Raw genomic sequence first — 24,710 nt, 5'->3', positions numbered from 1 at the left:
ATATATAAAACATGTATTTTTGTGAGTGAATGCAGCACAATCGTGAACATAAATGCACAACTTTAAAGGAGATTTTCTCAATGTTTCCATTTTTTTGCTCCCTCAGATTCCAGATTTTCTAATAGTCATATCTCGGCCAAATATTGTCCTATCCTAACATACATAACATACATCAATGGAAAGCTTATTTATTCAGCTTCCATGTGATGTATAAATCTCAATTTCAAAAAAAAATAATGCATTCGACTGGTTTTGTGGTCCTGGGTCACAACTAGAGTTGTATTTTAGGTTGAGTCTAATACATGTAGGACATGTTTGGGCAAGGTTTTGGGAATACAACAGTGCAATTTTCAAACCATGCATATAGTCTTTTTTATTAACAGTATCATTAGTATGCAGCAAGCAATAGTTCTCTGAGAAAACACCTTTTTTCTCAAAAGAAGATGCCGTTCGTTCAGAGCTGTTGACGAGCTTCATGCTCCACACAATCTGTTGACTCAAATTAATTGGGATGCCTGCTGGTAAACAGAAGAACTCGATTCAAGGTTAACTCTGGCTTGTCAGGTTTGCAGTGTTTGATTCCCTGATGAAAGATGATAATCAGTCAGGATTTTAAGTCAGTTAATCTGCGTACTCTGCTCCTTTGGTCTCAGAAAGATATGCTCGAGATATGAAGTTATATAACCTGTAAAGTGTTCTTTACAGAAAGTAAAGTCCGGCTGACAGCAGAGCTTTACATATTTAATGAACTAAAATGGTATGTGATGTGCTTTCTCATGTTTGCCTAGATGGAAAATGCACACAGGTAATAATAAACCATTCATGTGGGATGTCCTGTGAACGTAATTGCGTAATACGTGACGTCACGAAGGCACATCACAGAACAGAGCAAGGTGAGCATTTGTGCTTATAAAACTTAAACTTTTTTATTTATTTTTGAAATGACGATGGTTTCGCTAGATAAGACCCGTATTCATCGTCTGGTGTCGTTTAAAGCCCGTTGAAGCGGCGCTGACACTGTCATCTGGACCTTGACCCGTTTGGGGCCCATTGACGTCCATTATATGGAGAAATGTGTTCATCAATTCATTTCTTTTCGACTGAAGAAAGAAAGACATGGACATCTTGGATGACATCGGGGTGAGTAAATTATCAGCAAAAGTTTTTTTTAAAGTGAAATAATCCTTTAAGGCTTTTCAACTAAACACTCAATATGACTCAAGGAAGAAATGTAAGAAAATGAATTGTAAACAGATTTGTCTGTCTTCATCAAAATAGCCTATTAGAAAGATTACACAAAACGCGCATAGGTTTATCGCCTGTTTATTGGGCGACAGAACAAAAATGGTTAAAATTAACCTTTAAATTAAAATACATTACAATTTATGTTTGTAACAATATGTACATAAGTTACTTGTCAAGGATTGTTCATAAAAACAAGCATTAGATGAATAGTTGCCCTTTAAACTGTTATGTTTCGTCCGTCCCACTCCTGTGTTGCAGCACGACTACCGTTCAAAGTAAATTTTTACTTAATTCATTCTATATTTGTACCGAATAACACATGATACTAAGAGAACACATATGTGAGTTGTTGATCACAAAAACAAAAACAAATCGATCTGTAACCTTGTCTTAGAAAATTACATTTATCTGAAAAGTGCTTCAACTGTCCCGGGTCTCCCCTACTGTTGTTGTGAAAACATGTGAGTTATAATTGAAGCACGCCGCTCTGGAAACTGCTGTGAATCTCCTCTCATGACGCTGTGGATCCAGGGCAGGTAGGCAGAAATCTTAGTGTAGACCGCGTGCTCTTCCACAGAACAAGCCTTGTCAAAGGAGAGGATTCCCGCAGCATAGACGGCACTGGTGTTGGGGTTCAGGAACACAAGAGCGCCCCCTGCGTCACCAAAGCACACGTTTTCCTGGTACTTGCTTGGTCCTGTGCAGAACTGTGTGTCAGACACTACTGGTGTGCTTGCGAGGACCTTTGCCTGGTAGTTTCCCTTGCATGACTGGACGGGCAGAGCGAGAAACTTCAGCTTTGGGGCAGGGGTGAAAAGACGCCCCCATCCCCACCCAGCGATGATGCCTCTCTCTCCTTCCCTCTCTTCCTGGTTATCGCCAATCTCTGGAAGCGGGATGGGTATTATAGACTCCTTAAATCTGACTGGCTCCTTCAGTTTGATCAGAGCGAGGTCATCGTCCCAGTCGGATGTGTTCTGGAAGCCTGGATGCAAAAACACCTGCAGGAAAGATGCATTTCAACAATCAATGCTCTCATGCAACAATTATCTCCTTTATCCTTTTCTTGACATAACTGAACACTATAAAAAAGTCCATAAAAACAGGGCACAAAGTACTGTATAAATATGAAGGAATTTTCCATATATATATAAACCTCACTCCTCTGATCTCAATAGGTGCTCTAGCGACATACGCTATAGGCTCTTTAGCCTCCTTGTTGACTCTCACGCCGGAGACCAGAGTTCGAGGCCCGCACAGAGCGGGGCGAGTAGGACCCGAGTGGAGGGGTTACATTGGTGCCGTGACCCGGATGGGAGTGAGATTTAGGGGGGTGAGTGTAACGGACGCCAGCTAGTAGTCGTTGTGCGAGTAAACCTCACTCCTCTGGTCTCAATAGGTGCTCTAGCGACATACGCTATAGGCTGCAGTCTTTAGCCTCCTTGTTAGAACGCCTGACTCTCACGCCGGAGACCAGAGTTCGAGGCCCACACAGAGCGGGGCGAGTAGGAATCAGGTGGAGGGGTTACATTGGTGCCGTGACCCGGATGGGAGTGAGGTTTAGGGGGGTGAGTGTAACGGAGGCCGGCTAGTAGTCACTGTGCGAGTAAACCTCACTCCTCTGGTCTCAATAGGCGCTCTAGCGACAGACGTTAGGATAGCGCTACAACCAACCAGAGCAACGAAGAAGGTGACGTAGTCAGAGAAAGAATGACTTCAGTGCCGTTCTTTGTTCTTTTCTCAAAGAAAAGCTTAACTCCAAGTCTTCCAGAGTCGCAGCCAAAGCCGATTCAAAAGACCGCTGTTCGCCAGCAGCAGCCGCCATCTTCTCTGTTTTCAAGTAGCAGGGAACCGTCGCAACTCTGCCGTCATTATGTTAAGCCCGCCCACCGACTCTACACACGATGTGATTGGCCTGACTAGAGTTTGGTTTTTCCAGCTCGCAAGCCAACGGAGAGTTGCTAGACGATACTGGCTGCAAAATAACATTTGCTGCCGCTAGGGTGCGTCTAGATTTCTAGGCTAATATTTTTTGGCATATTGGCACAAAATTTGGTATATATCAGTGGTTCTCAGTCCTGGTCCTGGAGCATATATCATTAGCCACAATTTCTATTACCCTTCAAATTGTGCAAATTTAAATTGAGAATTGAAAATACGCCCGAAGGAAACACGTCAATTTTGCTAAAACATATTGCAAAAACATTTTTTTTACGCTCGCATGAGGTGGTTTTTCAGGCAATTGGAAAAATAAATATTTCGCAAACCTGCAATGGAAACACTTTTTTCACATTTACAGTAAAAGACAAAAGAATTACGGGAGTACTGGATTCTAAACAACAAAGAAATGCCAAAATGTATCAGATTTCTTGAAGCAGAAATGACGGAGAAACACTTCATATGTGCCATTAATGCTTGAATAAAACGCCTACTGCTCCTTCCATTAAAAATGATAGCTAGTGTGTTGGCTGCGATACACATAAACCTACTAACATCTGTTGCCATGATTTTTGGAATGACTTATTACGAGAGGAAAAAATTACGTTTTAGTCGCATAACGTTATTTTGCAATCGTTTTTTCACAGATAAAATCGTTTTTAACATTGATGCCACTTTCTAATATTGCTCTTCAGCTATCGGACTAACCATAAGAGACATTAGCAGCTAAGTAAGCTTAACATGCTAATCGGTTAGCATGCTAACTAATGCTTTGTAAATATATAAAAAATATATGGAGATCATGATTTAGCAAATTTAGCTTAGCAGGTTTGGATATTTACCTTCTCCACAGCTACTTCAGAAGAAGCATTTGCATCAGAAAGTTTGCTGATTCCAAGATAGACTTTTGGGATTAATGGTTCTTGTCCTCTTGTATGATTTCGACTCTTTCTTACAAATAGATTACGTCCGGCAGTCAGTACCCAGCGCTCCGCTATCAGCGCTCCTCCAGCAAAACCTCCATCTAGTATGTTTTCACTGAGGTACACCATAGCCTGCCACGGGACGGATGCGTTCAGCGATCCCCCCACCATCCGTTTGGGACGCAGGGCTGAAATCCTGTGAGCTGTAGAATATATGAGAATGAGATCTTTTTAAGCAGCTGTCAATGGTATATTTCATGCTACAGATGTTAAGAAAACACCAAATGTAATGAATGCTTCATAGCTAGATTTGTTGAGTTGGGAAGTTGTGTTCACGACCTCTGGTGCGTTCAACTCGGAAATACGATTTTTCCAACATGACTTGAATGCACCAATTGTATGAACATAGGGGTTGAATGTTAAAACATTCTGAAAAATCCTAACTAATTATACAAACATAATAAAAACAAGTCAAAATGTGTTAGCATCATGGTAAACATTGTTTTACACATGTTATCATTGCCTAGCTGCATGCTTAAGTATGTTAAAAACATGCAAACATGCTAACAACATCTGATGGTGCGTTAAAACATGCTAACGACGTGATAAATTGTTAGCCTGATGTTAAACATACTAGCATCATGTTAACAACCAATTAATCAAGTTAGCAAACAGAACTTACAACATGCTAAAAATGCTATCAGTGAATAGCTACATGCTAATAGCGATTAGCTATGCGTAAAAACATTCTGAAAGATCCTAACTAATTATTAAAACATGAAATAAACAAATCAAAATGTGTTAGCATCATGGTAACAAAATGTTAAAACATGCTAACGACGTGATATTTTGTTAGCATAACGTTAAACATACTAGCATCATGCTAAAACATTATAAACATGCAAACAACATCTAGTGAAGCGTTAAAACATGCTAATGAAATGATAACCGCGTAATCATTCTAGCATAATGTTAACAACCTATAAATAATGTTAGCAAAAACATGTTAAAAATATGGTAACATATTATGCTAACAACATCTAGTGAAGCGTTAAACCGTGCTAACGACATGATAATCCTGTAAGTATCATGCTATTGCTAACAACATATTGATCATTTTAGCATGATGTTAGCAAAACATGATAATTGTGTTTGCATTATGTTAACATGTTAATTGTGTTAGCATGATGTTAGCGACATGCTAATGTCAACATTCAAACACAGATACATTTCCCTGATTATGTACTCTGTGAGTTTGGATGTTGCTAAAAACATGATAAACGTTAATCATGTTTGCACCTTGTTGAAACAAAACCCATATCCCTCTCAGAATATCATAATTCCCTTTTAACACAACGCGTTGATCCCGGGAAATTGCCGGGAAATTGCTAGATGCCTTCTGTGTGAACGCAAACACGTCCCGGGATTGATGCCGGGATGGGGACCTATCAGTCCCGGAACGCGCCCTGTGTGAACAAATGCCGTAATCAATGCCGTAAGGTTTGTGTCGTAGTGATGGCGCTGAAGCTGGGATCGTTCACCAGCTAGTGAAACGGTACATAATGCGCTAGTTTATGATCGAATCATAAAAAAATACACTAGCGAGAGAGAAATCGCAGCTCATAAGCAAACTTAAGACTCTGGAGACATTACATGTTGTTGTAACTACACTGCCCCCTACATTGCCTTGAGTCAAAAAACTCACTCCGTGTCTCTGTGATAGTCTGAGAGGAATATGGGTCTTGTTTCAACGAGGTGCTAACATGATTAACGTGTATCGTGTTTTTAGCAAGACGCTAACATGATTAGCATATCAGGGATGCTTCCCCTATAACATTTAGCTATGTCCTTGCTAAGATATTTTCACAATCCTGTAGTTATTGTGATGAACTACACGTGGTTACTCAGTATAGCCTATGATACAAAGATGGTTTAAAATGCGTTTTTTGTGTGACATTAAATTCTCTAAAAGCATTTCACTGATTCACAGCTGTAGCTGTCTGCCGCTGAGCATTGGTCATGTCTGACGAGGAGGTTGTTTGTTACCCGAAACATGCTCTCTGACTCCGTCCAAAGCAGGAGACACATCTGGCAGCCAAGTAATAGTGCCCACGAGCAGCACAGATAGCCTGGAGACCAAAGAGGGTCATCAACGAGAAATAATCTCTGGCTTGTTTGAACAGATTAATAATGCATTATGCATTGCAGTGAAATAGCAAATGAAATTTGCTAAACATTTAGGGATGCTTTTTTAAATATCTTTCAAGTCAAGACTTGATCACACATCAGTATTTTAAACATTTTTTTTTTTAATTTAGGGAACAAAACAGAAACTTACCACCTCATAATGAAAACGTTTTGGAAACAGATCCGTCTTTTATCAATTTGTGGTCAGTGAGGTTCTGCATTTATATGCACAGCTGTTCCCCCCCCCTAAAAAAAAAAAAAAAAAAACATCCAAACTCACAGCTTACATAATTGGGGAAATTTATCTGTGTTTGAATGTTGACACTATCCCGTGTCAACAGGCCGTCTGTATGACCTACTTATCAGGTTGCATCTAAACAAGAGATAGCACTGTTTTCGTGATGTTGTAACCCACATCAAAAAATAATTGTATTTGCAAAATGGTGGACATCTTGCGTTAAAGGAACACTCCACTTTATTTGGAAATAGGCTAATTTTCCAGCTCCCCCAGAGTTACACAGTTTTACCGTTTTCGAATCCATTCAGCCGATCTCTGGGTCTGGCGGTAGCACTTTTAGCATAGCTTAGCATAGATCATTGAATCTGATTAGAGCGTTAGCATCTCTGTCAAAATAATGACCAAAGAGTTTCAATATTTTTCCTATTTAAAACTTGACTCTTCTGTAGTTACATCGTGTACTAAGACCGACAGAAAAAGAAAGTTGTGATTTTCTAGGCCAATATGACTAGGAACTATAATCTCATTCCTGCGTAATAATCAAGGAACTGCCGCACAGCAGCGCAATGATATTACGCAGCTCCTGAAAATGGTCCCCAGCTCGGTAACTTCTAATGTGACCAGCACTAAGTTTGTAATATCATTGCGCTGCAGTACGGCAGCAGTTCCTTGATTATTACGCAGGATTATTACATAGTTCCTAGTCATATTGGCCTAGAAAATCACAACTTTTCATTTTCTGTCGGCCTTAGCACACGATGTAACTACAGAAGAGACAAGTTTTAAATAGGAAAAATATCGAAACTCTTTGGTCATTTTTTTGAGAGAGATGCTAACGGTCTAATCAGATTCAATGATTTATGCTAAGCTATGCTAAAAGTGCTACCGTCCGCCAGACCCGGAGATCGGCTGAATGGATTAGAAAAGGGTAAAACTGTGTAACTCTAGGAGAGATGGAAAATGAGCCTATCTCCCCCAAAAAAGTGAAGTGTTCCTTTAAATATCGATTAATCAAATGGCAGTGCCAGTAAGTCCAAGTTTTGCAAACCCCAACATCAGGATTTTGCAACGTGTGTTGCAATAAAAAAGAGTTAATGAAAGTTAAGCACATGAAATCTCCAGAAGCAAAACATGGCAGTCTTTTGTGGAACAATTACAATGGTAGACGACTCAAATTCTGTTGTTATCATTTGATTTGATTTTTTAAAATAATTTTATGTAAATGGATTTTAACAAATTTTAATAAATTTGAGCATTTTCTCCTGTTTAATGATTATGGGATCGGTTGTAACAGCTTCACTCGTTACTATATGTATGAACGTGGTACGCCAATGCTAAACTGATTTTGAGAAACCGGCCATGAAAAACAAAAAACGGACCTTAAAACAAAAAATAACTCGCAACACCCCGATGGCTATTTCTGAACTTGAGAGCTTTCTTAAATGTTTAAAAGGCTTGGTATTTCTGACTGACCTCGTTCCCTAGATTTGCTCTTTAAAACTTAAAGAGCACTATGTGCATTGTTAAAGAAAGTTATAAAACACATTGAATAAGGGTTTGAAATATCATTTTGGCTGTAACGTCATTTTACAATGTCTAGATAGAGATTCATGCTTGCGAATTTAATGTGCCCCTATTATGTTATTTTAAAGGCTCCTTGTTTTGAAAACTGCTATAACAGTGACATGCATCCAATGTAGAAAGAAAACTAAAATTCTCAAAATATACATTGAGATTCAGCTCTTCTCTCACAGTGTCTAAAACAGTTCAATAAAGGCTTCGGTCTCTCTAAACCCCGCCTTTCAGAGAGCTTCCTCTGCTCTGATTGGTCAGATGGCTCAGTCTGTTGTGATTGGTCTACTCTGCTCTGATTGGTCAGATGGCTCAGTCTGTTGTAATTGGTCTACTCTGATTGGTCAAATGGCTCAGTCTGTTGTGATTGGTCTACTCTGCTCTGATTGGTCAGATGGCTCAGTCTGTTGTGATTGGTCTACTCTGATTGGTCAAATGGCTCAGTCTGTTGTGATTGGTCTACTCTGATTGGTCAAATGGCTCAGTCTGTTGTGATTGGTCTACTCTGCTCTGATTGGTCAGATGGCTCAGTCTGTTGTGATTGGTCTACTCTGATTGGTCAGATGGCTCAGTCTGTTGTGATTGGTCTACTCTGATTGGTCAAATGGCTCAGTCTGTTGTGAATGGTCTACTCTGCTCTGATTGGTCAGATGGCTCAGTCTGTTGTGATTGGTCTACTTTGCTCTGATTGGTCAGATTGCTTAGTCTGTTGTGATTGGTCTACTCTGGTCTGATTGGTCAGATGGCACAGTCTGTTGTGATTGGTCTACTCTGCTCTGATTGGTCAAATGGCTCAGTCTGTTGTGATTGGTCTACTCTGATTGGTCAGATGGCTCAGTCTGTTGTGATCGGTCTACTCTCCTCTGATTGATCAGATGACCCAGTCTGTTGTGATTGGTCTACTCTGCTCTGATTGGTCAGATGGCTCAGTCTGTTGTGATTGGTCTACTCTGCTCTGATTGGTCAGATGGCTCAGTCTGTTGTGATTGGTCTACTCTGCTCTGATTGGTCAGATGGCACAGTCTGTTGTGATTGGTCTACTCTGCTCTGATTGGTCAAATGGCTCAGTCTGTTGTGATTGGTCTACTCTGCTCTGATTGGTCAGATGGCCCAGTCTGTTGTGATTGGTCTACTCTGCTCTGATTGGTCAAATGGCTCAGTCTGTTGTGATTGGTCTACTCTGTCATAGATATTTTCACTTCCTGTGTATTCCCCATGTTGTTAATTTGTTTCCTAGGTTTCTATAGCTTCTCTTTTCCATTGTGTATTTATAACCCCCAATTCCTCAATTCTTGGTAGATTCTTGTTTTACATTAAACTGTAACTCAGTGGGTTTTGATCTTAAATGTGATGTTTTCCGTTTTCTCCTGGTTTGTTGATTCCTGAGCCGTTCCAGCTGTACTGTGTTTACAATATATAGTTACAGTAATCCAAAGTCCCTGTCAGTGTTTGTATATAAACAGGGTGCCATTAACTAATGATCAGGAACACAGGCAATCACAAGGGAATCTAACATAAATATGATTAAAAATATAATGCTCTAAATATGAAATCCATCTTGAATTTATTAAAGGTGCAAGAATGCAAAGGGAACAATAATGTATGAGAACGTTTTAATAGAAGTGCAGATTGTATCCCATATTTCTCAAGCCAGAAGCCACGGTGCTCAGAGAATCAGTTTAATACTAAAATTAGGAAAAAATATGTTTACCTTAATTTTCAGCCTGGACGGAGACAACTGGCTTTAAACAGACTCGCTTCAGTTCCACATGAGCAGTTTTAATAATTACTCATATAATCACTCGTATGATGTCCTGCAGTGCAGAGTCGTGGTCAGAGAGATTAGGGCAGAAAACACAAATGTTTTAAATGTTATGAACTATTAATGACATGCAGAAGCCGAACCATCTCAAGTGTGTTAGAGATGGAAGTGGGTCACGATGGCCGTCATTAGCCTGAAGCCAAACTCAGAATATAACCTTTCAGCTCCTGTGGAAGACCTCACTGCTCCCGGGAAGGACTCGGGTTATGAAAAACAACCCTATGAGACAAAATATAAAAAATTCAAATCATCCGTTTTCAGTGTTGGGAAAGGTTACTTTTATAGAGCAACATATTATATTGTTAATTCTTCCATGTGTAAAATGCAGCTAATTAATCTTATTATCTATCTCAGTCACGAAAAAATGTGAAAATTGCATTGAAACTTCATTTCATTTTCAAGTGTAAATATATAATACTATAATAAAGGGGGGAAAATTGACCTGTTTAATTAATTTAATCCTTTGGTGCTGCTCACGTGGCAGTCAAAATGATATATTTTTTAATATTGTGTATTTTTATGTTCCGATGTTATATTTATGCAGTATCCATTTATTAACCACTTGTTGAGCGTTAAACTGTCCTGAATCTTGGAAGACTTAAGTCTGGTCTCTTTGTAAAGACAACACTTAACAACTCAAAAAAAGACAAGTTTAAAAAGCTATAGAAGTTAAAGTTTGTCATTAAGTCTTTAAATTTTTATATAAAATTTATATTTTCCAAAACTCTGACACTGCGAGAAAATCAAAGTGTGTGTGTGTGTGTGTGTGTGTGTGTGCTTGTTTATGTGATTTATGAGGACACAAATGTGTATAATAATGTGTATTACAACTTAAACGTGGTTTATGAGGACAGTTCATGAGTCCTCATAATTCAAATAGCTTAAAAAACATAAGAAACAATGCTTTATTAAAAATGTAAAAATGCAGAATATTTCCTGTGACGGGTAGGTTTAGGAGTCGGGTTAGTGTGTGTGTGTGTGTGTGTGTGTGTGTGTGTGTGTGTGTGTGTGTGTGTGTGTGTGTGTGTGTGTGTGTGTGTGTGTGTGTGTGTGTGTGTGTGTGTGTGTGTGTGTGTGTGTGTGTGTGTGTGTGTGTGAATGATGAAGTAAAATTAAGTAAAAAATTCGATACAAAAAAGAAAAAGTAAAAGTAAAATTTTCCGAAGAGCACCAGAGGGTTAAAAAAGTTTATTCTTTGCACTTCCATGATGACAGATTTGTGGAAATGCACCTGTTGTGTAATCCCCTAAATAATGCTTGCCAGAAGTCATGTTTATTTTGGGATTGGCAGAATGTGCTCATACTTAACATTTTGCTAACAGGAAAACTGAACTCCTCAGATTATACTCTGGTAAATTCAGTCATATTTTTCAGTCTTGTTTACATTTATTTTCAGATGCAAGACACTGATTCCAGAGAGGAGAGGGTTTAATCATTCATGATATTAATGTCTAGTCTAATATAGTCAGTTAGTACATTTTCATTTAATCTTTTGAGAATATTGTAAGTGGGATATTTCCCTTTCCATTACTCAGATATGCAGAAAAGTCCTCCAGGAATACTCTCGATTACATTTAAATAAGTTTCCCATCCTATTTGCATAATCTATTAGACTGAGCAATATCAAGCACAGATTAATATAGACGCAGCAGTCTCTAGACTGCATAATGTGGACGGCTTGAGTTTGATATTTCTTATGTAATGCAATGAAATTCAGACATTTTTACGTGACTTAAGTGACCAAGACTAAGAAGCCAAGTTCCCTGTTTTTTTTTTTCAGATTCAAATAAATATTTTTGCCACTTGAACAACAAAATATAAGTCTCAGACATCAGACATCTCACACTCTTAGAAGAAAAAGTGAATCATAAAAGGGTTCTGTCAGGTGTCTCGTAAATAAAACCTCTTAGGGTCAATCCGCCATTTTATGCATTTAGTAATTCATTTTTAATTTGAATTACATTTTTTGTTTTATCAAACCACATACGTATCACAAGAAAGAAAGAAATAATCTGCTGAACATATTATGCAATCATTTAAGGCATGTGTCTTTAAATGTCCTTAAAATTGTGCCAAATTTTGGGCAAAAAAGTCAAGAACCCTTGACCTCATTTAACCTTTTTGAAGAGTTACAGATAAGTACACATAAAAATCTCAAATGGAAAATGGTGAGATCCTATAAACTGATTTTTGGAAAATATATCTGCATGTTGCTTGCAAGAATCACTACATATGTTTGCTGTTATTTAGGCTACGTAACTTTGGGTGCATTTTTGTGCTTTAAGTTACATCCCATAATAACTGTGGCAACAACTTTTATCTAGCAAATACCAAGAAACCCAAACTGCATAGCCTTGGCAATCACCCACCCATAACAGCCCATAATCGTAGAGGCATGTGTGCATGCATAACGGCACTCTTCTGAAAAATGAAAAATCAGTTCTATATAGAAATCCCTCCAAAATATTACAATTAATATGAATATACGCAAATGTTCCGTGGACCGTGAGTAATGTCATTTTGAAGGCTTCATTAACCTTCTAATGAATGTGCTGGCAGATGTATCTTCAGGAATAAAACTAGTTAAGCTGACGGCCATTATAATCAGCACAACAAACAATAAACAATAACCCGATCTGGTGATTAAGCCACTGGTTTACGCACATCCATTCAACACACTTGCATTCAAGGTTTCATTTCATTTTCATTTTTCAATGCATCTTCAATACCAGACCTTCAGTGCAGACCCGCGCTGTGTGTGTGTGTGTGCGTGCGTGCGTGCGTGCGTGTGTGTGTGTGTGTGCGCGCGCGCTTGTGCCTGTTTCTATACATATTTTATGAGTGAAGTGGAAGAAAAAAAGTGAGTGAGGAGAGGGTGAATAAAGCTGCTGAAAAATATGGGAGGGGTAGTTTTAAGAGTAACGGGTAGAAAGTGTGTAAGACGAGACCTATGAGCCACACAAGCTTTTTTTAAGGTGGATGAGAGAGAGAGAGAGAGAGAGAGAGAGAGAGAGAGAGAGAGAGAGAGAGAGAGAGAGAGAGAGAGAGAGAGACTAGGTCAACAAGGAACGAGAGACTGCAATAAAGAGTGGGAAGAAGAAAACGTGGAGGGTGAGGAAAACCGGGGATGATGGAGGATAACAAATCTGACAGAGAGAGAATTATTTCAAAGCTTTTTTCTGTATGAATGAGAGATTGTCCTGTTTTCTGATGGGAGATTGCGGGTTCAAACGGGACTCTGTACTGGACCGAGACTGGCCGACAGAGGCTATTACCTCACTCTTTACCACACAGGTTTCAGGAATATAAACACAGGTAAGAGCCTTGCATGAAGATGACTGTTGTAGATCGAAAAAAATAGCATGTTTATCTGCAAATATTTAAAGGAATCTTCATTAAAAGAACAATTCAATGTTCATGAATGAACCAGTAAACACCCCTAAAGTCCTGTATGGCAAATCTTTGATAAAGCTCAACCTACACTTGAATGGACAAGGTCACGTTTTTTAAGGTAAACATAGATGCATTGTCCATTTTTAATGACATTAGTCTTCATAATCTTCATTTTAAATGCTCCTCTAGTGTGAAAATGAAATGTGTAATTATATTACAAATACTCCATGTAACTCCTAAATCAATATTAAGGAGATTATTAAAGCTTCACACATAAGAAGAAGAAAAAAACTGAGATGAAGTAACTGTTTTAACTATTACATATTTAAATATTTGCTATTTATTAACAAATGATGATGCTGTGACATTATGCAATGTGACTTTTTCCAATTGTTTCCATGTATACTGAGAATAAAATGCATGAATCTGTAATGCGTAGTATATCATGATGATGAATATAGACTAACTGTAGATCTCAATTATTCTCTTAATTGTTCTTCATTATTCTCTTTATCAATTATAATTTGTTTTTGTAATTATAGACCTGGTGGTTATTACAAGATAATTTGACAGTACACCTGTGTCCTAAACCAATAAATTGACAATATTATACATATAAAATACATTTGCTTTTAAAAACCAAGCAAATTTATTTCACAAAAACAGTTGACACACAAATAGGCCAATGAACATACGCATTAATAATATCTCTAACACTGATGAATAAAAGGTATTTAAAAGTTAGAAAGTTGGCATGAACCACCAGTTATTAAAAATATAAAAAATGGCAAAATAAGTGAAAATAAAGTGATATTTTGGAATATCCTGTTACTATGGTAAATACACAATACTAACATGAACTGTTAAATAAACACTGATCCTGATAAATAGATTGAACATAAAACCTGCATGCAAATCCTTACTAACATATGATGTATCAGTTGCTTGATTTATTTTTACTTTTTACTTATTATTATTATTACTTTTACTGACTGACAATGACAACGTTATACAACGTGTCTCCCCATAATATTTACCATGGTCCAAACATAGTGTAAACAACACACACACACACACGCACACACACACACACACACACACACACACACACACACACACACACACACACACACACACACACACACACTGTGTCCGTGAGAATCACAGTGCTGGTCACTCCATTAATCCGCTAGACGGCTGGGATATAGGGACCATATAAGGGCGTTTGCTGCCGCTACACAACACTAAAGAATGCCTTTTGTTTATAGCTCACTTCCACCGTCACTTAATTAATGCACAATGTATTTGCTTCTGGTTGACAGACTGGCTCTGTTCCAGTTGCTTCAGTGTCTTCCTAAATGCTTCATAAGTGACGCTTCATTTGGAACGATCCAGAGAAGAAGGAAATCCACACACGATCACTCACTTCTCCAGTTGACTTCAATACATATACGAATGGTTTGACATTACTAGTGTATGTTGGTAAGCTAATGACACAACAACACGCATAAAATACAAACAGCACACACATATATATAGACTGAACTATCAATCAGTTGGCCTATTCAAACGTTTTCCGTATTGAATGAGATTTAAGTTTATAATAATTTTTCAAAGAGGCTGTTTGGGGATCTTGCGTACGGGATTGTCTTCTGTGATGTGATGGATTCATGTTCAATTTTGGTCAAAACTATTTCTCTTGTAATGCGGTGTATTTATTTGCATAGTTAGCAGCATCATATGATTGGCGGCCCTGTTTGGTGTGCCGAATATGTTTCTGTTCATAAGCAGTTCTGATACGTGAGAGATTGACAACTGAAGAAACTACCTCTTCATTTCCAGAAGCACAGACGAATTTGGAGAGCAACAAGAGATGTGTGATGTGAATGATACTGAACTCTCAGGGCCCAATTTTAATGATCTGAGCACACGGTCTAAAGCGCAGGACGCAAGTTCACTTACGGCGAGTCCGAATCCACTTTTGCTAGTTTAACGACGGGACAAATGGTCGGCGCTCCCGGCGCATGGTCTAAAAGGGTTGTCCCTATTCTCTTAATGAGTAACGGGTGTGTTTTGGGATTTATGTGCGTTAAACCAATCAGAGTCTCATCTCCCATTCCCTTTAAATGAACATTCTCCAACTCCTCTAGAGTTACACAGTTTTACCGTTTTCTAATCCATTCAGCCAATCTCCGGGTCTGGCGAGAGCACTTTTAGCATAGCTTAGCATAGATCATTGAATCTGATTAGACCGTTAGCATCTCTCTCAAAAAAATGACCAAAGAGTTTCTATATTTTTTCTATTTAAAACTTGACTCTTCTGTAGTTACATCGTGTACTAAGACCGACAGGAAAATGAAAAGTTGTGATTTTCTAGGCCAATATGACTAGGAACTATAATCTCATTCCTGCGTAATAATCGAGGAACTGCCGTACAGCAGCGCAATGATATTACACTGCGCCTGAGAATAGTCCCGAGCTCGGTGACTTCCAACGTGACCGGCACTAAGTTTGTAATATCATTGCGCTGCTGGTACAATGATACCATCGCAACTTTTCGGCAGTGGCAAACTTTTTTGGGCGGCAGTGGCTCAGTGGTTCATGTAGGTTGTCTACAAACTGAAAGGTTGGTGGTTCAATCCTCGGTTCCACTTGACCAAGTGTCGAGGTGTCCATGAGCAAGACACCTAACCCCAGCTGCTCCCAACGAGCTGGATGGCGCCTTGTATGGCTGACACCGCCGTCGGTGTGTGAATGGGTGAATGTGAGGCAATATGTAAAGCGCTTTGGTGGCCATTGGGTCTGTGAAAGCGCTATATAAATGCAGTCCATTTAACTTTTCATTTTCTGTCGGTCTTAGTACACGATGTAACTAAATAGGAGTTAAATAGGAAAAATATCGAAACTCTTTGGTAATTTTTTTGACAGAGATGCTAACGGTCTAATCAGATTCAATGATCTATGCTAAGCTATGCTAAAAGTGCTACCGCCAGACCCGGAGATCGGCTGAATGGATTCGACAACGGTAAAACTGTGTAACTCTAGAGGAGCTGGAAAATAAGCCTATTTAAAAAAAAAGTGGAGTGGTCCTTTAAATGCCAGTTGCGCTCGTGCTGGATTCGCTATTGGATTCGCTATTGACAAGACGGTATTTGATAGTGGAAAGACGAACGCGTCTCCAGAGCGCAAGCGGATGTGTGTGTGTGTGTGTGTGTGTGTGTGTGTGTGTGTGTGTGTGTGTGTGTGTGTGTGTGTGTGTGTGTGTGTGTGTGTGTGTGTGTGTGTGTGTGTGTGTGTGTGTGTGTGTGTGTGTGTGTTTCAGTGAGGTAAAAGTGAGCAAGCAGATCATCAGGACAAGCCGGATTCCACCATATCTTTATGTACACAATACTATTGTAATCCTCTTCCATTGTAATCCTTTTATTTTTAATATTTGGCATGTTTGTGTGCTGCTGTGTGTCCCTGTGTGTTTAATAAGCAGAGTGTGTGTGTAATAAGCAGAGTGTGTGTGTAATAGGCAGAGTGTGTGTGTAATAATCAGAGTGTGTGTGTGTAATAAGCAGAGTGTGTGTGTAATAAGCAGAGTGTGTGTGTAATAGGCAGAGTGTGTGTGTAATAATCAGAGTGTGTGTGTGTAATAAGCAGAGTGTGTGTGTAATAATCAGAGTGTGTGTGTGTAATAAGCAGAGTGTGTGTGTAATAATCAGAGTGTGTGTGTGTAATAAGCAGAGTGTGTGTGTAATAAGCAGAGTGTGTGTGTAATAAGCAGAGTGTGTGTGTAATAGGCAGAGTGTACGCGCGTTGTGGACCCGCCTATGGGCGCACATTACTAACACGCTCTTTAAATAACAATATATATTGTATTGACTTTAGAGCAGGTTTCAGTCGGTCAATGGCTCAGTCTATTACAGTTCCTCAAAATAGCAACACAATGCGCCTGAACACACACCTCGTTCTCAGACCAGCAGCCCATGGGCGCAAATGCATTTGCTATTTAAACAACGTGGCGCAGGACATGAAAATGATAACTGTGTCGGGCTGAAACTAGCAAAACACACTTGCGTCGCGCTTGACGCTGCATTGCGCCGGGTGTATGATAGACACACACAGGCAGCTTATTATGTTTTTGAAGCAGAGATATGAGAGCAATAGTTTAATTTTATCCTTTAGCTTGGTAGAGTATCACTAGACCACTTCCAAGTTTCAACTAATGCAATCTGTTAAATAAACTATAAGTTAGTAAGTTACGTTTTAGTTTGGATTCTGATCTCAGAGCTCGAATTCATAATGAATAAGCCAATGCAATGTCTCAGTTGGATTCATTAGAAGAAACCCTGGCCTACTTCCTACTAAATGCATTTGTAGTAAAAGATGCAAAACTTTTTTGACAGATAGTGGGAGAGACTGTGGGAGTTCGGCTGTGTGTGTTGGTGTCCAGTTGAGATGCTGTCATAACTGCCAAAAAGTCCCAGCAGAGCTTTCAATATTAATGCCCACATAATAGTTAAGTAAGTACACGGAGAGCTGGAGTCTAATTTTAAAAGCACTGAAATCAGTCAAAAGAGATGCTGTGAGAACTACAAGACTCAACAGACTGATATTTCAGCCACAAACACCGTCCTAAATATCACATATCCATGAATGTTGATTAAGAATGAAATTTATTTTGCTTCCTGTTACTCTGTACTGTTAATCACCCACACTCTTACATGTACACTGTGTAGTTTTCTAAGTATTTTATTAGCTAAAAGCAATGACTTTATTCATAAATATGTCCTCATTGGAGTAAAATGATCTCTGCCAATGATCGGACTTATCCTCGTAAGTGAAGAATGTCTTATCTTAATTTACATTGGACGGGTAAGCCGAAGACGTGTCCATGTCGTTCCGCCATCTTGAAAAACTATAATAGCTGAGAGGGACTAAAAGCACTAGCCTAGCTCAACGCGTTTTCACAGCGCGCTTTCGTCCAGAGCCACCGTCACGAGACTGAGACCAGCTGACACGAACAAGGAGACCAGCGAGAGGCTTGTCACTGTCCCGGCACATTTGAAAGGCTGCACGGTACTTCATAATGTTGTGTGTCAAATTGCCAGAGGTGTCAAAAGTATTCACATTCATTACTCAAGTAGAAGTGCAGATACTGGGGTTTAAAATGACTTCTGTAGAAGTTGAAGTATCAACTCAAGCTTTTTACTCCAGTAAGTGTAAAAGTACTGGTTTCAAAACTACTTAAAGTATAAAAGTAAAAGTAATGTAAGGGGAAAAAATGCCAAGGACAAAAGCTTAGGCCGCGCCACAGGGGCCTATAGTGCACTACCCCACCTCGTCCTCCTCCTCCACCTCCTCCTCCACCATCTCCTCCTCCTCCTCCTCCTCCACCTCCTCCTCCTCCTCCTCCACCTCCTCCTCGTCCTCCTCCTCCACCTCCTCCTCCTCCTCCTCCACCTCCTCCTCCTCCACCTCCTCCTCCTCCTCCTCCTCCTCCTCCCCCTCCACCATCTCCTCCTCCTCCTCCTCGTCCTCCTCCTCCTCCTCCTCGTCCTCCTCCTCCTCCTCCTCCTCCTCCACCTCCTCCTCCTCCTCCTCCTCCTCCTCCTCCTCCTCCACCTCCTCCTCCTCCACCTCCTCCTCCTCCTCCTCCTCCTCCTCCTCCTCCACCTCCTCCTCGTCCTCCTCCTCCACCAACTCCTCCTCCACCTCCTCCTCCTCCTCCACCTCCTCCTCGTCCTCCTCCTCCACCTCCTCCTCCACCTCCTCCACCATCTCCTCCTCCTCCTCCTCCTCCTCCACCTCCTCCCCCTCCTCCTCCACCTCCTCCTCGTCCTCCACCTCCTCCTCGTCCTCCTCCACCTCCTCCACCATCTCCTCCTCCTCCTCCTCCATCTCCATCTCCTCCTCCTCATCCTCCTCCACCTCCTCCACCATCTCCTCCTCCTCCTCCTCCTCCACCTCCTCCTCGTCCTCCTCGTCCTCGTCCTCCTCCACCTCCTCCTCCTCCTCCTCCTCCTCCACCTCCTCCTCCTCCTCCTCCATCTCCTCCTCCTCCTCCTCCTCGATCTCCTCCTCCTCCTCCACCTCCTCCATCTCCTCCTCCTCCTCCTCCTCCTCCACCTCCTCCTCCTCCACCTCCTCCTCCACCTCCTCCTCCTCCTCCTCCACCTCCTCCTCCTCCACCTCCATCTCCTCCTCCTCCTCCTCCTCCATCTCCATCTCCTCCTCCTCATCCTCCTCCACCTCCTCCACCATCTCCTCCTCCTCCTCCTCCTCCACCTCCTCCTCGTCCTCCTCGTCCTCGTCCTCCTCCACCTCCTCCTCCTCCTCCTCCACCTCCTCCTCCTCCTCCTCCATCTCCTCCTCCTCCTCCACCTCCTTCTCCTCCACCTCCTCCACCTCCTCCTCCTCCACCTCCTCCTCCTCCACCTCCTCCTCGTCCTCCTCCTCCTCCACCTCCTCCATCTCCTCCTCCTCCTCCTCCTCCTCCTCCACCTCCTTCTCCTCCACCTCCTCCTCCACCTCCTCCACCTCCACCTCCTCCACCTCCTCCTCGTCCTCCTCCACCTCCACCTCCTCCACCTCCTCCTCCTCCACCTCCTCCTCCTCCACCACCTCCTACTCCTCCTCCTCCTCCTCAACAAAAAAAAATTATAAGGCCAAAATGACTATAATGTTATATATATTAAAATGTTAATGTTGAAAAAATTGTGAGGCACTTGGCTACCTCTTCAAAAAAAAAATTACAAACTGTTTTCTCTGCTCTTTCACAGGGTTGTAATTCACTGCAAACTACAGAACCACCGAAAACATTGACTTGACTAGCTCATCTATATCAGTGCCTGTTAAAGGCATGAAGACCGTAGCGAGACTGCACTATTGGCCAACTTTGGTGTACTCAGACTACCAGGACCTCAACTTGGGATAATGGAGACCGCTAATCAGACAGCGACTGGAGAAACGTTGGCTCCTCTCTGCACAGTGTGTTGCTGTGGACTGATAAACCGAACATTAGCGGTCATATTCATGGTCAGTCTGGCCTTCGCCATTGTGGTGGGAAACGTGGTGACACTCACTGTTTTCATGCAGACCCGGCATTCTCGAACACCACAAGGATACCTCAAAGGTAACCACGATGATTTACATACAGATTATGGTCAGGACGGCATGCTGCTATACGTTCGCAGATTGTAGAGTATGCAAATGTCTGTTCTCTTCAGTATCGTATCCCTCACTGCAGTGTGATTAATCAGAAGAAATATGAACCTTTTACTTGAAATTTCTTGACATTTTTTGGCCAAACTGCTAAAAAAATAAATAATAATAATAATAATTTGGTTAAAGTCCATCAAGCTTTTTAATGTTGTTTATGTGTCTATGTGGTGTTATTAATCTGCTTCAAGACAAACCGTGTGTAAGTTCATAAGTCGACAGCATTGTCGCTGCTTAAAACTGCAGTGAACCAAAGACAGTCTCAAAAACACGCTTTGAAATCGCTGGTGTTTCTGACGTCACACACTACCTTGTAACCAATCAGATCAACGTGTGATCGTCAACCAGTGGATCTCTGAGCTGAGTGAGTGAGTGGAGGCGGGGCTCATTTGCATATTCATAGAACCGTGCATACTAAATGAGGCAAGGGTGTCGAGTACATTCAAGATATTTTAAGGCATGAAGACATTTTTGTTCAAGGAAAAAAAATTTTTTGGGTGATTAAAGTGACTTAAGCAAAAATTAAGTGATACATATCTGAGAGTAATTACTCAGTTAACTCACTTAATTAAACATCCAACATAATAAGGTTACAGACTGTAACTTACAGTTATATACTGTTACAAACGTACTACTGTTCAAAACATTTATCACTGCACACTACTTCACATATTTCTGAAATAAAACAGGGTATTCTGTAAACAATGGGTAAGCAATATGTTTGCATATTAGCCTAATTGTACAGTACAGATATGATAATTTATTCAAACTAAATCCATATTGGGAGAATATTTTTGCACCTCAGAGCAAAGGGAAAATGAATAAATTGAACTGCAAAGTTTGTGGAAGCACTTTTTCTTGAATAAAAAAATGTCATAATGTCACAACTTTCTCATAATTAAGACTAAATTTCACATAATAATGAGAACATTTCTCATAATAATGACTAAATTTCACATAATAATGAGAACATTTCTCATAATAATGACTAAATTTCACATAATAATGAGAACATTTCTCATAATAATGAGAACATTTCTCATAATAATGACTAAATTTCACATAATAATGAGAAACTCTCTCATTGTGACGTTTACTCCACAGAGACGAGCCGAGATGAACATGAATGAATGACGCAATCTGAAATATTTTCTATATTTGCCTTGCAGTGTCCCTGGCCATCGCAGACATGATGGTTGGAGTCTGGGTGGTGCCATTCTCTGTATACACCGAAATCTCTCTCATGGTGACCAGCGCCCCCCCGCCGTGGTACCAGGGCATCTCGACCGCATCTTGGCAACCCTGCATGCTGATTGGTCCAGTTTTTGCTGGATGCACCTTCGTCTCGATCACTACCATCTTTCTGATGACAATGGAGCGCAGTGTTGCGATCCTGCGTCCGTTGCATAAAGACACGCTTGTGACGCGCCATCGTATCCTATTCCTAATCATCCTGTCCTGGGCTGGCAGCTTTTTACTAGCCATGTCTCCGCTCATGCTGAGCAACAGCTTCACACTGGAGTACAACGAGTGCAGTCGAATGTGCAACTACGCACCGCTACTGATCAAGAATCAGCTGCCTCCAGACGCAAACATCCTTCTGCTGTTCCCGGCCTTCGACTTCAGTTTATTAGGAGGCACGTTAGCCGTTAACATCCTATCCTTCACTAGTATCCGCCGCTATTCCCGCAAACGTAAGCTGCTCTCCGAGGGAAGTCTTGGCACGGATACGGGAGCCGGTGGGTGTCCTCACAGACCCTCGTTTTCTGATATCAAAGCCGCTAAAACCATTGGGATCCTCACCTTCGCCTTCACAGCCTCATTCTCTCCTATCGCAGTGTTCGTTCTGGGGAATGTTGTGGGATTCACCTGGTGTAACTTCTCCTTTGTGGCATTTTGGATTCTGACGGGCAATAGTTGCTGCAATGTGATTATTTACAGTGTGCGGGACCACCGTTTTAGGAAAGGGCTGACCTTGCTCTTTCAGCGGGACAGAGCGCAACCTCACTCAGAGAAAAGCTGAGGTTATGGACACTGGACGGCACTGGCTTCAATTTCTGTACCTCTTTCTACGAAGCCGCACATGACAAGCAGACAATATATATATATCGAGGCCACGAATTAAAAATGAATTCCCATTGCTTATTAAAGGGATAGTTTACCCAACATGTCTAATTAGCCCATGAATTACTCACCCTCAAGTCATCCTAGGTGTATATGTCTTTCTTCTTTCAGACGAACACAATCAGAGTTATATTAAAAAAAAATGTCATGGCTCTTCCAAGCTTTATAATGGCAGTGAATGACGTTTCTGTTTTCAAGTCCATAAAAGTGCATCTATCCATCAAAAAAGTGCATCTATACATCATAAAAGTGCATCTATACATCATAAAAGTGCATCTATCCGTCATAAAAGTGCATCTATCCATCATAAAAGTGCATCTATACATCATAAAAGTGCATCTATCCATCATAAAAGTGCATCTATCCGTCATAAAAGTGCATCTATCCTTCATAAAAGTGCATCTATCCATAATAAAAGTGCATTTATCCATCATAAAAGTGCATCTGTCCATCATAAAAGTGCATCTATCCATCATAAAAGTGCATCTATCCATCATAAAAGTGCATCTGTCCATCATAAAAGTGCATCTATCCATCATAAAAGTGCATCTATCCATCATAAAAGTGCATCTGTCCATCATAAAAGTGCATCTACCCGTCATATACTCCACAGGCTTCGGGGGGTTAATAAAGGCCTTCTGAAGTGACGCGATGTGTTTGTGTAATTAAAATATCCATATTTAAAACTTTATAAAGTAAAATAGCTTCTGGCCAAACGAACATACGGATTCCACTTAAATGTAAAGCACAACTTATGCGAGTAATGCGAATTCCCGACGCCCATTGACATTTATGAATCACCATGACAACTAGCCTACGTCAAACGGATCGTGCCGAAATCGGGCTGATTGTGTAACGTTAGTCTGAACCTGGCATAAAACCAGAGGAAAAAATAACACAACATGGCGACGATTTAGTAAAGCGATGGAACGTATTAGGCTATTATTATTATCATGCATACGATTTACTTAAAAGGAGGGAACAAATTAGTCTAATGTGCTGATGTATTAAGTCTTGATAACAAATCGTTAATTTATGGCCACGATATGTCATGTGCGGCGCTCCGTAACTTTCGCCTCAAGAGATTTAATAGTGTGTTTTTCAGGATCTCTTTCACAAACGGTTCAGGGACAACAATGAGCATCAGTCCAAGGATTTGGGCAGTTGTCATTATGTTTTACAGAGAATTATAGTCTTTATTAGCAAATCCATGCAGTTATTTATTTTTTTATTAAGGGCAGGGTATATTTACAACAGATAAGCTACTATCACATCATCTTATTATGTGCCGTTGTACATTTGACAACAGATGCCTTAACGATTATTGTTTCGTGTGTCCAACAAACTTGTGAAATATGTTTGTGAGACATTTTTGAATGTGATTTATTGAAACAACTCACAATTTTTTCTAAGATGAAAAAGTTATCTGCTCTGTAAAAAGTTATTTCTACCAAATTATGTGAGTCAGATTCGTCATATTTAACATTTTATTATATAGTTACCTTGAATAATACAGCTGAGCTGAGGTACTTTTTTTTTTATATACAGTGTTATGGATTTTTCTTTCCACTTTCAGATTTTAATTTCTAAAAAAAAAAAAAAAAAAAAAAAGTACAAAAATACATTATAGCCTAAGTGAATAAGTAGCCTATTCAACTTTTGTAAAAACTAGTGGGCACTCATAAAACTGTGAAGTACATAATCAGTGCAATCAATAAACCATTTGAAGCAAATGTGTCCCGTGTGTTCAGTGAGTGTGTATAATAGTAGGTGACAGGGCTAAAAGTTTTCTGTTGAAATATTCACAGCTTCAGCCGCAGAACCGCACCGACCGCCTCGGGCTGAAACTGGTCTCTCACATTCAAAAGGTAGATAAAAACATTTAAATGCACAACACTATGGGCTGGTTCTACAATGGAGAAACACCAGTAGAGTTGCACCAACATATGTGACCCTGCACCACAAAACCAGTCACATGGGTCCATTTTTTTTTTATTGAGATTTATATATCATCTGAAAGCTGAATAAATAAACTTTCCATTGATGTGTGGTTTGTTAGGAT

General features: G+C 40.3%; 2 protein-coding genes across 2 annotated transcripts; one reads left to right on the top strand and one right to left on the bottom strand.

Annotated features, from left to right (window-relative positions):
* Positions 1-1,307: 1,307 nt before the first annotated feature.
* Positions 1,308-6,668, bottom strand: hp (haptoglobin). Its single transcript, XM_079605146.1, has 4 exons — positions 6,445-6,668; positions 6,153-6,235; positions 4,026-4,309; positions 1,308-2,246 (listed from the first exon to the last, which is right to left on the bottom strand). The coding sequence occupies exons 1-4, from the start codon at positions 6,450-6,452 to the stop codon at positions 1,686-1,688; spliced, it is 936 nt and encodes a 311-aa protein (XP_079461272.1). The 5' UTR covers positions 6,453-6,668; the 3' UTR covers positions 1,308-1,685.
* A 6,213-nt stretch (positions 6,669-12,881) lies between these two features.
* Positions 12,882-24,378, top strand: LOC306990947 (trace amine-associated receptor 7d). The gene is made up of 3 exons (XM_079598311.1): positions 12,882-13,240; positions 20,086-20,438; positions 21,694-24,378. The coding sequence occupies exons 2-3, from the start codon at positions 20,240-20,242 to the stop codon at positions 22,545-22,547; spliced, it is 1,053 nt and encodes a 350-aa protein (XP_079454437.1). The 5' UTR covers positions 12,882-13,240; positions 20,086-20,239; the 3' UTR covers positions 22,548-24,378.
* Positions 24,379-24,710: the final 332 nt, after the last annotated feature.

This window comes from Phoxinus phoxinus, assembly GCF_949152265.1.
Source record: "Phoxinus phoxinus genome assembly, chromosome: 2".
Lineage (NCBI taxonomy): Eukaryota > Metazoa > Chordata > Actinopteri > Cypriniformes > Leuciscidae > Phoxinus > Phoxinus phoxinus.
Note: the sequence above shows the minus strand (reverse complement) of the source record. Positions and strands in the feature narration are given on the sequence as shown.

Excerpts from the sequence above, each read along its gene's own strand:
- hp (XM_079605146.1), bottom strand. Across the intron at positions 4,310-6,152 it reads AGTCAGAGAGCATGTTTCGG|CTCACAGGATTTCAGCCCTG; the intron begins GTAACAAACAAC and ends TATATTCTACAG. Across the intron at positions 2,247-4,025 it reads CTGAAGTAGCTGTGGAGAAG|GTGTTTTTGCATCCAGGCTT; the intron begins GTAAATATCCAA and ends TCTTTCCTGCAG.
- LOC306990947 (XM_079598311.1), top strand. The coding sequence starts at position 20,240 with ATGGAGACCGCTAATCAGACAGCGACTGGAGAAACGTTGGCTCCTCTC. Across the intron at positions 20,439-21,693 it reads ACCACAAGGATACCTCAAAG|TGTCCCTGGCCATCGCAGAC; the intron begins GTAACCACGATG and ends TTTGCCTTGCAG.